Consider the following 15,285-nt stretch of genomic DNA (forward strand, 5'->3'; position numbering starts at 1 on the left):
TCACAGATGTAAAAGGAAGTGACAGTAAAGCCTCCTTGTGTTATAAATATACAAGGTCCTAAGCATAATTCAATTCCTGGACACCCTTTGAGTACATCATGATAATCATAGCTTTTAGAAAGCTTAAGCCATGATCCAAACTTGATAACATAAAATCACATAAATTCAAAGATCTTCATTACTGTAGGTATCATATTTATGGACCCTTATGTCACTCTCAAGAATCTAAGCCTTAGCCAGGCGGTGGTGGCACACACCTTTAATCCCAGCACTCAGGAGGCAGAGACTGGTGGATCTCTGTGAGTTCAAAGTCAGCCTGATCTACAGAGTGAGCCCAGGCGAGGTTCCAAAACTACACAGAAAAACCCTATTTCAAAAAAAAAAAAAAAAAAAAAAAAAAAAAAAAAAAGGTCAAATCTTGGTCACAACATAACTTCTGTTGTCCTGAGCAAGGATTTTTGCCTCCTAATGTAAATAGACAGAACTAATATTAATCACATCCAGAATTCTACCTTGGAAGACTACATTTCTAATGAAAAGATGATGAAAGCTAAATAAAGTGGTGCAACCTAGAGAGTTGCGACTGTACAGAGGAAGGGAGTAAAGGTAGAAGCCACCACCGCTGGACCATTTTAGGTCCTGCGCTTTTCTCGAGGAAGAGAATTATCTTTTCTGTGGGACAGCAAGGTAGAACATCAGAGAGGAGCCACATAAGCCAGAACCTAGGGAGGAGCAATCACTCTGGAGTGTTGGGACCAGGAAGTCATATGTGTCCCCATGAGAGCAGTTCAAGAAAAGAAGGAATTTCCCAGGTAGCAAGATCAGCCCCTGAGAACAGTTCAGAAACTGTTGTATCCATTTGCCAAAATTCTGTTTCTCCAGCTTGAGATTTTAGATGTCCTCTTCAACCTGCCCTTTCTTGCCAAGGGAGTTTCTATAGAAAAGACTAGACGTCTGTCCTCAGCTTCAAAGGAACAATGGACTTAACCTTTATAACAGCTGCTAAGAGCAGGCAGGGATTGGAACCGGATCTCCTCAGAACTCAGCAAACCAATGTACTCTTCATTTGTACCCCATTAGAAAGGTAAAGTAAAGGAAGCTGCCCAGCGCTACCAATATGCTCTGAAGAAATTCCCTAGAGAAGGGTTTGGTGAGGACTTGAAAACCTTCCGGGAGCTAAAAGTATCTCTGCTCCTCAACCTCTCTCGATGTCGCAGGAAAATGAACGTAAGTCCTCTAATCCCCACTCTTTCTACAGTGCTGGAAGTTGAATGTTCATGTCCCTCCGTAGCTTATACTGGACCCCGAAAATGCCCCAATTGAAACTTGGTTGTCCTAGCCCGACATTGAAATAAATCCACACTGCGTACAGATCTCTCAGGCTGTAGAAAAGCTAGTTCCGTGTGTACTTTGCAGTTTCTGCATGTTCTCAATCCCCGCTGAAGTGAGCGGAACACTGTCCTCTCCATGCATGCTCCAGTCAGTTCTCAGCAGAATCTCAGCTGCAGTTAGGCCTAGATTGCAGTCACTTTCTCTAGTACACTCCTAGTCATATGCCTCAGGGCTAACCTCAAAGTTAGTTTCTGAGACTGTTGAATTGTTTTCACCTGTGTATCCCAGTATGCCATGCCCCTTCTTGCTTTAGATGAAATCTTGAAACTCCTTCTGGCCCTCTACCCTCTCCCTAGTTGTCCTTGACACTTTTCACTTCTTTGCAGGTACAGTTTCAGCCAGTACTCTTTGGTCATTTGATACTCCTGAGCCTCTCTTAGATGCCAGAAATGCTTACAGTCATGACAGAGCCATTGTCATCACCAGAGGTTCCCAGTTGTTCAGGAGATAGAAATAATCCAAACCAAGCATGAAGTTTTGATAGTAAGGGACTCGGCTGTCCAGACAAAGTTCTGGCTGCAGTAGAAAAGGCTGTGCTATCAAGTCCAGAAAGACTTGTCCATATACCTTTGCATCCTCTATTATAGCCCTGAAAACCAGTGAAAGAACCCTGGGATGGATATGGCCATCTCAGAGGACACAATTTCTGACCACATTAGGTAGAAAGGAGTGGGGACATGATACCTCTGGGTGGAGATGGAAGTGGGAATGTGATTGGGGACAAGATAGTAAATCATGTGAAAAAAATATAGTCTATAGCAAAGGTCTCTGGCCCCCCCCTGAGAAGGTAGCAAAACAGTGTGTGCCAGTCTACTGGTGCCTTTTTCCCTAGCAATTGGTCAGTTTTTTAAAGATATTCTAAGAGTTCTTGTTTAGCATGCACAAGAGCCTACTGTAGGTTCTAGCTCCAAGGAAGAAACAACGGTTATCCCTCAAGTAAGTAAATAGGAAGCAAGAGGGACAGAACATAGCCCATGCAGGTTGGCCTGCTTCCTCTACAGCTATGCATTTATCCACAGAACTAATAAGTGCCCCATGGACCAGCACTGCACTAAGCACCAGAAGCCTCTGCACTTCAGTAGGAAATGTCTAACGAATCCTTGCCTGTGCCCCAGGTCCTTCGATCTGCCTTGTATACCGTCTTAGGAATAGTGAATAAAATCATGCTCTGCTATGGCCTTGACATTCAAAGAAGAGAAAACCTAAGCTGAACATGGTGGCATGTATCTGTAATGCTAGTACTTCAAGGAAGAAGCAGGAAGATTGGGGGTTCTAGGCTGTTTACATGAAATACAAAGAACAGTTTATGGGACACTTATTCTATGTCTGGTATATATAGCACTAAATGTTAGATTGTGCATAGCTTTACCTCTGAAACGGGGGTTGTTCAACCCGCTTGAATTAGACCAGAGGACTGAGCCTGCCTATCTGGCATCCCCATGCCATCTTGGCCCAATCAGTGCTCTTTGCTGGTACCCAGACCCTTCAAGTCCTGCACTCCATGGGGTTTATTCTCAGTGACCTCAGAAAGTCTTGTGAGCACAGCAGGATGAGTGCCACCTGAGGTCTCTTGTGTCTCCTCCATGTGGAGAGGATATGTTTCCAACTTGAAGATCCTTACTGCAGAGGGCTGACATTTGGCTTCTGGGATATAAAAAACTTCTAGAAAAGTAGAAAGAGGCCAAATTCAAAAGCTTTTTAATACTTAGAACAAATAAAGTTCATAGTGGTTTCAGAGCCACACAGAGGAAAGCAGAAGAGAACGTATGGCACCAGACTTGTCCCAAACTCCAGGCATTCGACCACAAATGTCAAAGAATTGTACATATAATTGGTTTTATTTCCAAGTTGTCTTTTGTGTGTCTCTTCAATGACTCATCTGTGTACCTATTACAATGGCAGGACTTTGGAATGGCGGAGGAATTTGCTACTAAGGCCCTGGAACTGAAACCGAAATCTTATGAAGCATATTACGCGAGGGCAAGGGCCAAGCGCAGCAGCAGGTGAGGCGGGGGAGGGTGAGAAGCAGCAGTGTCCGAAAATCTGGCCAAGGCCATGCAGGTCACCCTGCGGTGTGTGCCCAATTTGCCTGCCCTTGTGGACTCTCCAGGACAGGCCTTGTGCACAGGACAGAGTTCACAATCGGCACTTCTCCTGAGCACCTTAGGAGAAAAGTAAATGGAAAAAGACATGTTCTTCCAAGAAGCCTATGCTATGTCTTAGTCACTTTTTCAGCCCCGAGCCAGTGGCATGAAGATATGAAGGAGGAAGCCACTTGAGCCGCATCTCCTCTCTACCTTCCCAGCAGGAGACAGGACACTCACACTCTTGTCCTTTCCTAGAGGCATTTGGGGACTCCCCAGATTATTTAGTCCTCCATAGAGGGTTCTAAGTCTGGCCCTTCCCACCTAAACCACAGTACAGAGGGAGAGAGAGGAGACCCTGCGCCAGGGCTGAGGTGGCACCATTTCTTGTGCCCATCTGCTGTGCCTTGGCCACTGAGCAAGAAAGCCTCCAGAAGGAGCTAAAATCTGCCAATCACTGTCCTTGATTCCTCCTGCCCAACACCTGCCTTCTCCCCTGCATGGGAAGGAACCGTTTGGAATTTGTTGCTATGACCCAGGGGGATATGTCTGCAAAAATCAAACCAAGGCTAGTGACAGTGTAGGCAGTGACCTAGAGTCATAACGTATTTATAGAAAGTCAACTGTTAATCCTCTCCCTCTGGGATTGTTCCCTTTCCGGGTAGTTTTAACTGGGAGGATAGGAATGTCCCTCATTTAAATAAGAATCTTCTTGGAGTCAGCTCACCTCTACTCTCAGTTGTCTAACCAGCAAATTTAGTTCCTGTGGGCTGCGACCTTGCAGAAAGACACACTCACCAGTGCTGGTAGGTGACAGAGAAAAGGGACAGAGGACAGGTAGCCTCCATACCTAGGACGTAAGGGGCCTGACGTTTAGGCCAAAATATTAAGAATATTAGTTTAATTCCACAAGATGAGCTGGGCATGGTAGTGCACACCTTTAATCCCAGTACTCGGGAGGCAGAGGCAGGTGGATCTCTGTGAATTCAAGACCAGCCTGGTCTACAGAGTGAGTTCCAGGACAGCCAGGGCTTCACAGTAAAACCCTGTCTCAAACACTTCCCAGTCCCCAAAAATTACTCTGGATCAGTTACTTGCTATTTTGTTCCTAAGCTACTTGACAGTGACACTGTAAATGACAACCCCAGGCAACCCCCATACTGCCTGGGATGCACTTGGGAATGAGATCTTGTGAAGGGTCTGTCTCAACTGACATAATGAGGACATTCTCTGTTAACCCCAGAGAGGCCAGAAGGAAGATGAAGGACAAAATGTCTAGGGAATCATTCTGGACTCAAGAATAGCAGCCTCTTTGCTCCCTTCCTTAGAGGTCAAGCTGAATTAGACCCTCTTAGAGTCCCACAGATCCTCCGATGCAGTCCTCTGAACCGGTGGTCATCTTCTCCACTTCTCATGATCCCTATTCACTCAGAATAACTCCATTCTTATGTTTGCATTTTGTCAAGCAGACAGTTTGCAGCAGCCTTAGAAGACCTGAAAGAGGCCATCAAGCTATGTCCAAACAACCGTGAGATCCAGAGGCTTCTGATGCGCGTGGAGGAGGAATGTAGACAGATGCAGCAGCAGCAGCAGCAGCCACCACCGCCACCCCAGCAACCTCAGCAGGAGTTACCAGAGGAAGAGACAGAGCCTGAGCCCCCGCATGAAGATATATACTCTGTACAAGACATATTTGAGGAGGAGTACTTGGAACAGGATGTTGAAAACGTTTCTATTGGCCTCCAGACAGAGGCTCGACCCAGTCAGGGGCTCCCAGTAATTCAGAGCCCACCTTCCTCTCCAGCTCATAGGGACTCAACCTATATCTCTAGTTCACCTCTTGGCTCTCATCAGGTTTTTGACTTCCGCTCCAATAGTTCTGTAGGTTCTCCCACTAGACAAGGTTATCAGTCCACCTCGCCTGCTCTTTCTCCAACTCACCAGAACTCTCATTACAGGCCTAGCCCACCACATACGTCCCCAGCTCATCAGGGTGCATCTTACCGGTTCAGCCCACCTCCTGTGGGAGGGCAAGGCAAGGAATACCCAAGCCCTCCCCCTTCCCCTCTCCGTAGAGGCCCTCAGTACCGGGCCAGCCCTCCAGCTGAGAGCATGAGTGTCTATAGATCCCAGTCTGGCTCCCCTGTACGCTATCAGCAAGAAACAAATGTGAGTCAGATACCTGGCAGACCAAAATCTCCACTATCCAAGATGGCCCAGCGGCCCTACCAGATGCCTCAGCTTCCAGTAGCAGTTCCCCAGCAAGGGCTCAGGCTACAGCCTGCCAAGGCCCAGATTGTAAGAAGTAACCAGCCTAGCTCAGCAGTCCACTCAAGCACTGTCATCCCGACAGGAGCCTATGGCCAAGTAGCCCATTCGATGGCTAGTAAATACCAGTCTCCACAAGGAGATATGGGAGTGAGTCAGAGCCGATTGGTTTATCAGGGATCCATAGGGGGCATTGTAGGAGATGGGAGACCTGTACAGCATGTCCAGGCCAGCCTGAGCGCCGGTGCCATCTGTCAGCATGGAGGATTGACCAAAGAAGATCTGCCACAGAGACCCTCCTCTGCCTATCGAGGAGGCATGAGGTACAGCCAGACACCACAGATTGGGCGTAGCCAGTCAGCATCCTATTATCCAGTCTGTCACTCAAAACTAGATCTGGAACGTTCCTCCAGCCAACTGGGTTCCCCTGATGTGTCACATTTAATCAGAAGACCTATCAGTATCAACCCTAATGAAATCAAGCCCCACCCACCGACTCCCAGGCCACTGCTGCACTCGCAGAGTGTGGGCCTTCGCTTCTCTCCATCTAGCAATAGCATCGCGTCCACCTCCAACCTGACTCCCACCTTCCGGCCTTCTTCTTCAATTCAGCAAATGGAGATCCCACTGAAGCCAACATATGATAGGTCATGTGATGAACTGTCACCAGTGTCTCCCACTCAGGGAGGCTACCCTAGTGAGCCCACCCGATCCAGGACCACACCATTCATGGGGATCATAGATAAAACCGCCCGGACTCAACAGTACCCCCACCTTCACCAGCAGACTCGGACCTGGGCAGTGTCATCCGTGGACACCGTTCTCAGTCCCACATCTCCAGGCAGCCTGCCTCAGCCGGAGTCCTTCAGTCCACCGTCATCCATCAGCAACATTGCCTTTTATAACAAAACCAACAATGCACAGAATGGCCATTTGCTGGAGGACGATTATTACAGCCCCCATGGGATGCTGGCTAACGGGTCACGTGGAGACCTCTTAGAAAGAGTCAGCCAGGCCGCCTCCTATCCTGACGTGAAGGTTGCACGGACCCTACCTGTGGCTCAGGCATACCAGGACAACCTGTACAGGCAATTGTCTCGGGACTCTCGACAAGGGCAGACATCGCCTATCAAACCAAAGAGACCATTTGTGGAATCTAATGTTTAAGAGACAGTTGTTGGAGTGAGACCCGTATGTTTTCACTGCACATTTTCAGGCTTGGTTTTCACATCTGAGGTAGTTCTCTGGCTTAATTTCTCATGTAGTTTCTGTGTGGTGTTCAGAGGTGACAGCCCACATGTTGAAATCCTTTGCATGCAGCTGACTAGGAAGCTGGCCTCTGGTGAGCCAGGACTTTCTTGGGTCTGTGCCCCAGCCACATGCTCTCTCCCTCTCTTCCAATGCCAACAAGGAGATTTTGTGCCGTGAGCTTTAACCAGGGAGATCAGACACACTGGTCAGCTTTTTCCAGGAGACAATCGCTTTCACTGATGTTCTTGTTGTGTGAATGTCTCTTTCCTTTTTAAAAAGTAAGATGTTCTTGTTTGGTTTTTTCTAGAAACTCTAGGAAGTGTGTGATGCCTCTTTGTCCTTGCATTCTTACTCAGTGTTCCACATGGCCAGCCCCAGTGCATTCGTGTGCCATGGTCTCCTCCCCAGACTCCAGCTCCCTGCAGGCATCAGGTCTAGAATCTTCATTTACTGTATTGCTGGTCTTCCCCTGGGATAAAGGGATCTAGGGGAGAGTGAGAAGGAAAGAAAGCTGCTAAATTAGAAGAAAAACCCACTATAATTATTTGAAATGCTACCATGTTGATTTTCCAAGAGGCGTTTTGGAAACATTTAGTAAACATTCACCCTTTAAATAAATTGATAAGCCAAGGAAATTCCAGGACGACTGTGGGTATTTTTAAAGCACTCACCAAGAGTGAGCTTTAACCAACAATTAACCACTAAAGGCTACTGATTTTCCAAGGTTAGAGGAGGAAATAGATACAGAGAAAAGAGGAGAGGGGGGATAAAGATTGTTCTTCCTTCTCACTGGAAGAAATCTGTCTTGGAGATGTCTGCTTCTTAGATCCTGAAACAGCACTGAGCAGACTGCTGAGGTCTGGCTGGTACAGTAACCCTCTTAGCTGCGTCTTCTCCTGGAGCCAGGGGAACCTCGCTGTCTCACACCCAGATGGTGTTAAGAAGAAATAGGTTCTTACAGAACCCACTTAGATTCTCTTGGGACTGTCAGACCCATCCCAGGGTTTCTACCCAGGCCACTGCATTTCATGCCAGCTGTTAACTGATGCTATTTTAAGACCTCTGGTTTCATTATTCACTGTTAAAAGAGTTGTGTCTTTTGTCTAGGAGTGTTTAGGGGTAATCTTTGAAAATCAGAAAATAGCCAAAAGTGTTGCAGACTCCTTTGACCCCTGGGTAGGGGCATGAGATTGACCACAGGCCCTTTCCTCCATCAGTGTCTGCACATCTAGGTCCTGTGGATGTCTGCTAACTTGACTCTGGAAGAGCCGAGACAACTGTGAGATACGCAGCAGGAACTAAAGCTGCAGCACAGTCCTGTCTCGGCTCATGTCAGTTCTCAAAACCAAGCAACTCAGACCAGGAAACTAACCAGAGGTGTTGGTCCCATGTTCTTAGGGAACATTTTACTTTTGTTAGTAAAGGGCCACAGGAAGGACAGTGTCTTGAACAAAATCTAGCTGTGACCTGTTTGGAATACAGGTTCTCTGAAAGGACCTATAAGACATGCAGAGCATGACACTGAGATCAAACGCCTTTTTCACTGATTTAGATTATGCCAGTAGATGAATCCCAAGCTGAAAACGGATCAGGACTCATGTAAGTCTGTAAGCAGAACAGTTTTCAGTGTGATGTGGAAGAACTACCCCTTTCTCCTAGACTAGGGTAGGCATCGGTGATCTCTTCCTACCTGTCTGTCCACCTGTCTGTATCCCCATCTCTCCCCTCTGGAAGAGGAAGTTTATAGCTGTGAGGTTAGCCTGTAGCGGGGAACAGCAACTTCTTGGCTCCTGGTGCGGCCTGGACACAGCCCTGTTGGTCTCTGTATCATGTGCTATCTGAAGCACCTCTAAGGGAGCTCCTAAAGCCCATTAGAAAAGTGCTCCTGCCTGTTTGGAAAGCCACACTCCCCTAACCTTACCTGCTAGGTGGTTAAAATGCCATGCAGGCCTACGGATACACCACAGCTGCCACTTTTCCCCAGGGTCCCTCATTTTTCCAGGAAAAGCAAGAGAGTTAATGTCTCTATCCCCACCCGAGAGGTCAGTGTCAAACCACAGTTCTTTCTTGGCCATCATAAGAGAGTGGCTGTCATTGCTGTGTGCCAGTGGGTTTTGACTAGAAAACACCAACAGAAACTTCTTGAGGCAGAAAATAAAACGAGGGTCTTCTGTAGATGCAGACGCCTGTGCCCTGCTTTGCTACTTCACTGCCATGGGTTGGTCTTAGTACTGTATTCTGACTGTGTCCCTCCCTTCCCAGCAACGAGCATTCGCCAGGCATGGCTAGCTTCAGGATGGAAGAAATTTTTCGGATGAAACTGGCAAATTCTGCTCACTCAATTCACATCTCCCTTAAGTAGAGACAGGTGACAAACTTCAGCTTGTAGGTTTTTCACCAAAACGTCGCTTTGCCCAAAAGCCTTGCACTAATAGGTTCTCATCACATCATGTCTATAAATGGGTGCACTTTACTGTTTGAATTTGTAACTCTGGTAAATACTGGATATTTAAGTGTGAGTAATGTCTTCATTAGAAATTAGCAGAGTCACTCTTGTCTCTAGTGTGTTTTTCAAGGAAAAAAAAAACATGGAAAGAAATCAAGCAGTGGATCACAGCATTCATAGCACAAGAACTAACTGTTGTATATAAGCCTCAACGAGATTGAGAATCTTTAAACACAAGAGAATATTTGCAGTGATTTTAAAGTGCTTTCCAGCAATTTTCTTAGGGACTCCTGAGACATGGTTCATTTACTTACTGGATCAGTAAGGCACACAAGTAACAGTTAAAATTAATGTTTATTTACAAAGTAAAGGGAAAACCTGTGTAACACAAGAATTTGGCATGGACAAATGGAGATCATTTTGTATCTGCTGTTGTGTCTGTCCAGATCGCAGACGTGCACTATTAAAAGCCCAAGTTAATAGAGCACAGCCCCTCTTTCCTCTCCCAGGCGCCCCTTTCTAGGTGTTTAACTGAAACTTGATGGCTCAGGAAAATTCCATTAATTAGAATCATGTACAGTATCCCAGGTTGTTGTCCAGATATCCAAGTTTGCTGGCTTTAGTTAAGCCTGGATTATTAAACATTTTTCCTAAATTATTATAAACAGAACAGCTTAGAGAAAGGTGTTCTCAGCCCTTATATTGTATAGTAGTTTATGATCCCCTCTAAATATTGGTATTTTTATATTCCAGAGATATACCCAATAGAAAAATTTAAAACCAGTATCTAATTTAATATCCATAAGTATTTTTCCTTAGAGTTTAGTCATATGCAGTGGGATATGTGGATGTCACGTGTGCTTCACCATACTCTACCACTAGGTGTCACTGTGGCTCTGCATCATACTTACCTGGTTACAAAGAATGGCTTCGTGGAGCTGCTGCCAGTGCCAAGGCAGGCCCATAGCCTGGAGGTTCAGGAAGACGGGAACAAAGGCCTGGAGGGTCTTCATGCATCCATGCCACCTGTAGCAAGACAGACTCTGAACACCACCGTTTGGGAGGTTAGGTTGAGCTTCCTTTCTCTGGTGGATGGGCATGTAGAGGAGCCTTTTCTCCCCTGAGCATCCTTTCTCTCAGTTCCACTCAGCCTCCAGCTTTTCTAATTCCACAAGTATCATGGTTGGGTGGTTTGATTAAAAATAGTTATTTTTCTACTGCAGAAATGCCTTGGACAAAAACAGTTGCTCACTGAATCTTTGCCACTCAATGGAACAGGCTCCCCAGGTGGCAGGACATGCTGCCTCTGTGCCCATCCCTGTTGAGCCTCCCAGGGCTCAGCAGCCCCACCCACCCTGCCTGTCTATCCTCTGGCTGCCCAGTTCTCAAGAAGCGGTCTGCTGCCGCCTTTGCTCTGGGGGCCATACTGCCCTGCCGCTGCGTGCTTGTTGAGAGGTGTGACTTCTCCTTTTCCTCTGGGAATTCCAGACTGACCATCTACCATGACTAACAATGAACAAAGGGCTTAGGGGTAAGAGCTACCTACAAAGACGTGTCATGGAAACCTTCACCATGCAATGCCTTGAACTCAGCTCTGGCTGCTCCCAAGAAAAGGTGGCTGGCTAGGGGCCTGGACACAAGCACAACGGGGCTGGTGGAGCCACTGTGCAGAGCTACTTGAATATTCACTGGGTCTTCATCAACTCCTTTTGTAATACAGACCACTCAAGGGCTGAAGTGTTGGTAACCTTCATTTCGGTGTCCAATGCCTCACAGCAGCTGAGCCTCCCTGAGATGCTTGTGGCCACATGATGGCCACAGTCAGAGCTTTGAAAGTTGGTACCAAATGAACGTATAATTGGACACCAAAAATCAAGTGTCACTCTCGTGTTTCCTCACCCTGCTGTCTCGTTCCTCCTCCTGACTGTGATCCCTACACTAAGCTGACCAGTCAGGCTGCAGCTGGCTGCACACAGATGCCAGCCAGCACCATCTCCGGGTTTCAGATAGACCTACTCTGCGGGAAGGACTTGGCCTAGCTGCTCTGTTCTGTAGCACTTGATGGCTGGGTTTCCCTTTGCTAATCACTAGCCAGGAAATCTGGCTAGGACTCAAATCACTCCCTTCAATCCCCAGAACCAGAGAGAGAGTTAATTCTGGAAAATTCAGTACTTGAATGTACCTGCCTTACTGTGTACCCATTCACTGGGGGGGAGGGGGTAGTGATGCCGGCTCTAGATAGCCACTCACAGGTTATTTTGGGAATCCTGTAAGTTATACTGTCCTGATTTCTTTTGTTGTTTTTTTTATTTTTTTTTTTTAACATTTGGCTGATTCCTGCTGAGTTGGGCCAGTTCCTGTGGGGCTCAGGGCAGGTGCCGTTCTCAGGCATGGCCTCCCTTCCATCTAGCACAGCGTCTGTGTCTCTCTGTTCTGTCTCCTCCAAATCCAAGATGATTTTAATTAGTACAGACATGTACAGTCTACAATTAAAGAGTGATTTGTACTAATATGATTTTGATTATTCCTCTTTGCTGTCCTTTCAAGACACTTGCTGGAAAAAGCTTTAATGCACTTGGTTTCCCTCTAGGTTTTCTATGACTCAGATGTAAAGGACTTCCTCTGTACAGTATATTATCCAATGCATGTTTGTTCTCTAGCCTAATATATCGAACATCACACAGTCGTGAACTCGTGCAGTGGGGACACCCCACACCCAGCGGAGGCCTCCAGCCCCGTGTATAAGGAAGACATTTCCTTTGCTGTACTTGCTTGAACAGTTTTATTGTCTGTACATGTGAGCTGTGTGAGATAGATGTGAAAAGTTTAAATGAATGCATTTTCCTGCCCCATGTATACAGAGCGTCAACTGTACAATGAGCTGTATGTATGAAAGCAAATGTACTTATTTATAAATGGTCAACACTTGGAGAAACCTGGTGTCCGGTGCTTTTCTCCTCCGTGCTCTATCCAGGGAAGTGGCTTCCAAACTCACCCTGACCTGAAACGGCAGTGCCGAGGATGCCACATTCCTGATGTCTTGCTTGCTCAGAGTCGTGCCGTCTGCATCTGTCCATCCAGTTGTTGAGTGTCTCTGAAGTGGACACTGATGGCCCAGGACAGCTATGGAACCGCAGTGAAGCCTGACCGGCCATGTAAGCATCTCTGAGGTGGACTCTGATAACACTCGAGGGGGTTGTTGGGCCAGGACAGCTCTGGAACCGCGGTGAAGGCTGGCCACGTGTTAGTGTGGGGTTAAAGCAGCCTAGTCTTCAGTAGCAGCTGTGCAGGAGCACTGGCCTCCCTTTAGTTTGCTTGCTTGGAATGAGTTTGACTGATTAACCCCGGCTTCACTCTCCATTCTCGGGCTAGCCATAAACTCCTGAACTCATGGTACTTTTGTCTTAGCCTCCCAGGCCCTGGCACAGTCACCTTCAGAGGAGAAAAGGATCTGGAAGGAACCACATGCTATGTCTTCAAAACCATTTACTTCATTAACAACTAGAAATTTTAAAGATTTATTTATTATGTATACAGTGTTCTGTCTGTCCGTATGCTTGCTGGCCAGAAGAGGGCACCAGATCTCATTACAGATGGTTGTGAGCCACCATGTGGTTGCTGGGAATTGAACTCAGGACCTCTGGAAGAGCAGCCAGTGCTCTTAACCTCTGAGTCATCTCTCCAGCCCATAGAATTTTTTTTTTTTTAAAGTTTGCTAAACATCAGCTTTTAAAGTATTCCTGGGGCACTGAAAGAATAAAACAAGGTAGAATTGAGGAAAATTTCTTAAAAGAATTTTCTTAGATGAAAAGCCAATCAGCGAAGTGGTGAGCAGCAGATGTTCTCATGGGTTCTCAGAAGTCCCTCATTACTTCGTCTCTTACTGGCTGCCTTATGCCGGTCTATGAAGAAGCTAGACTCCACTGGCTGGGAAAAGTCAGGCAGCATCCAGTGGAGGGGAGGGGAGCAGGACAGCTTAAAAGTCAAGCCACAGGAGCATGGAGCCCCTGATGACTGAGTCATCCTGTTCCCAGGAATAAGACAAAACCGAGTGGCCTGGAAAGCCCAGGGTAACGGCTGGCCGGAAGAACAGCGCAGAGTCGTTCCTCATCCAGGCTGCGTTGTACCCAGAGACGGCGCTAGGGACTTGACACTCGTACGACACACAGCAAGCCACTTTCATCAAGGTGCCTATGGTCTTTCTCCTGGAGCAAGGCTCCCTGTGTGAACCTTATTTGCTTAGAAGTATTTAAAGCACATGGCCGAGAATGTGTCACAGGCTGCTCCATCAAAAACGGGGGGTTACTGCCACAGCCTCCAAACTTGTTTCTTTCTACCTTTCTTGGCAGCTCTTTAAAAACAGTTTTTACTTATTGAGAATTTCATACATATTTATTTTGGTCATATCCACCCTCAGGCCCTCTTGACTCCTCCCAGACCTCTTCCATATCTCCCTCCCAACTTCATGTTTTTTTAACTCACTGAGTCTAGTTAGTGCTACAAGTATGTGCTGGATGTCAGGCCATCTGTTGGAGCAAGAGTAACCTAGCAAGGGCCACATCCCTGAAGGAAACAGACTGTCCTTCCCACAGAAGCCATCAGCTAGAGCCTCAGCTAGGGGCCTGGGCTTTTGGCTGGCTTGGTCTAGTGCATACAGCTGTAATTGCTGTGAGTTGGTGTGCAGTGGCCCTGTCATGTCCAAAGATAACTTTTTAGCAGCAATCCTTGGCACTTAAGCTGTTTCTGCACCTCCCCTCCTTCATACTGATCCCTGAGCCTCGGGGAGAGGGATGAGGTATTATCACTCAACACTTTGATCATTTTTTATAGAACTGCCATCTCCTATAAAGAGAAGCTTCTCTGGTGAGAGTTTAGAGCTGCCTAAATATTTAAAGAATAAGTTGATACTATGTCCATTTAGCAAAAGAAGAGAAGTTTAATGACCTCTAGAGCCAGTGACAACCACGGGTTCTTGGGTCAGTCATATGAGTCATGACTGTGGAGCAGGCCTTAAATTCAGTCAGAAGGCTGTTGGTTACCCCCAGAACATCCATGCCACTATGATACCAACAGACATCTTTCCAGGCTGGTCAAGGGTTCACAATGGCTGGTTTTAAAAGCCAGCATCAGGGAAAATTGTGTATTCTTTACACGAGCCTCTAACAGATGGCCTTTCTCCAGAATGCTGTGCCAGAGCAGATCCTGAGAGCTCAAGTTTCTCAAGGGCTCAGAGGCGATGGCAGAGCTCAGAATCTCTCCACCCTGCTGCTGCTTCTCTCAAAGGGGTGTCAAGGTGAAAACCATCAGAAGGGCACTGAAAGAGGCCTAGGCACTGCGTCCATAAGCAAACCCTGCTACACGTGGCTCAAATTCAAAAGAGTTGATGGGAGGACCTCTCAGGATCCCAAAGCCAGCCAGAGGGAGCCTTGCTCTCATCTAACGTAAGATCTGCATAGGAGTCAGAGCAGTGGTATAGCCTTGGCCTCCAGTGTCTGGCATCATTTCGAAATTCATAATGAGAGCACAGGATTCAGGGTCACCCCAAATCCATAAGTAAGATGAGACCTAGCACCACAATCAGGATCCCTCTGCCTTCTTCCACCGGGAGAAGCCTGTGTTTGACATTGATAGCTTGTGCATGCACTAAGCCATGTGCTTTAGATACCTTTAAAGAAGTGCAAGTCCACAAAGAAGCCTTGGTTGAAAGTCGTGGTTCTCAACCTGTGGGTCATGACTCCTTTGGGGGCCAAATGACTTGCACAGGGGTCACCTAAGAGCACTGGAAAACACAGATGATTTACATTATGATTCATAACAGTAGCAACGTTACAGTTATGAAATAGC

At 46.8% G+C, this 15,285-nt stretch overlaps 1 protein-coding gene across 6 annotated transcripts in view; it reads left to right on the forward strand.

The window, feature by feature from the left end:
- The window catches only part of Tanc2 (tetratricopeptide repeat, ankyrin repeat and coiled-coil containing 2), a 312,553-nt gene extending 300,116 nt beyond the window's left edge, over positions 1 to 12,437 (forward strand). For 5 of the 6 annotated variants that reach the window (XM_057773318.1, XM_057773320.1, XM_057773321.1 and 2 more), the window contains 3 exons: positions 1,081 to 1,227; positions 3,295 to 3,395; positions 4,946 to 12,437. In XM_057773318.1, coding sequence (XP_057629301.1) covers positions 1,081 to 1,227; positions 3,295 to 3,395; positions 4,946 to 6,911 — 2,214 coding nt within the window. In that variant the 3' untranslated portion in view covers positions 6,912 to 12,437. The remainder of the gene's footprint in view (positions 1 to 1,080; positions 1,228 to 3,294; positions 3,396 to 4,945) is intronic. The other variant, XM_057773323.1, reaches the window with a different exon arrangement.
- The last annotated feature ends 2,848 nt before the right edge of the window (positions 12,438 to 15,285 follow it).

This window comes from Chionomys nivalis, chromosome 7 (assembly GCF_950005125.1).
Source record: "Chionomys nivalis chromosome 7, mChiNiv1.1, whole genome shotgun sequence".
In the NCBI taxonomy this organism is placed as follows: Eukaryota; Metazoa; Chordata; class Mammalia; order Rodentia; family Cricetidae; genus Chionomys; species Chionomys nivalis.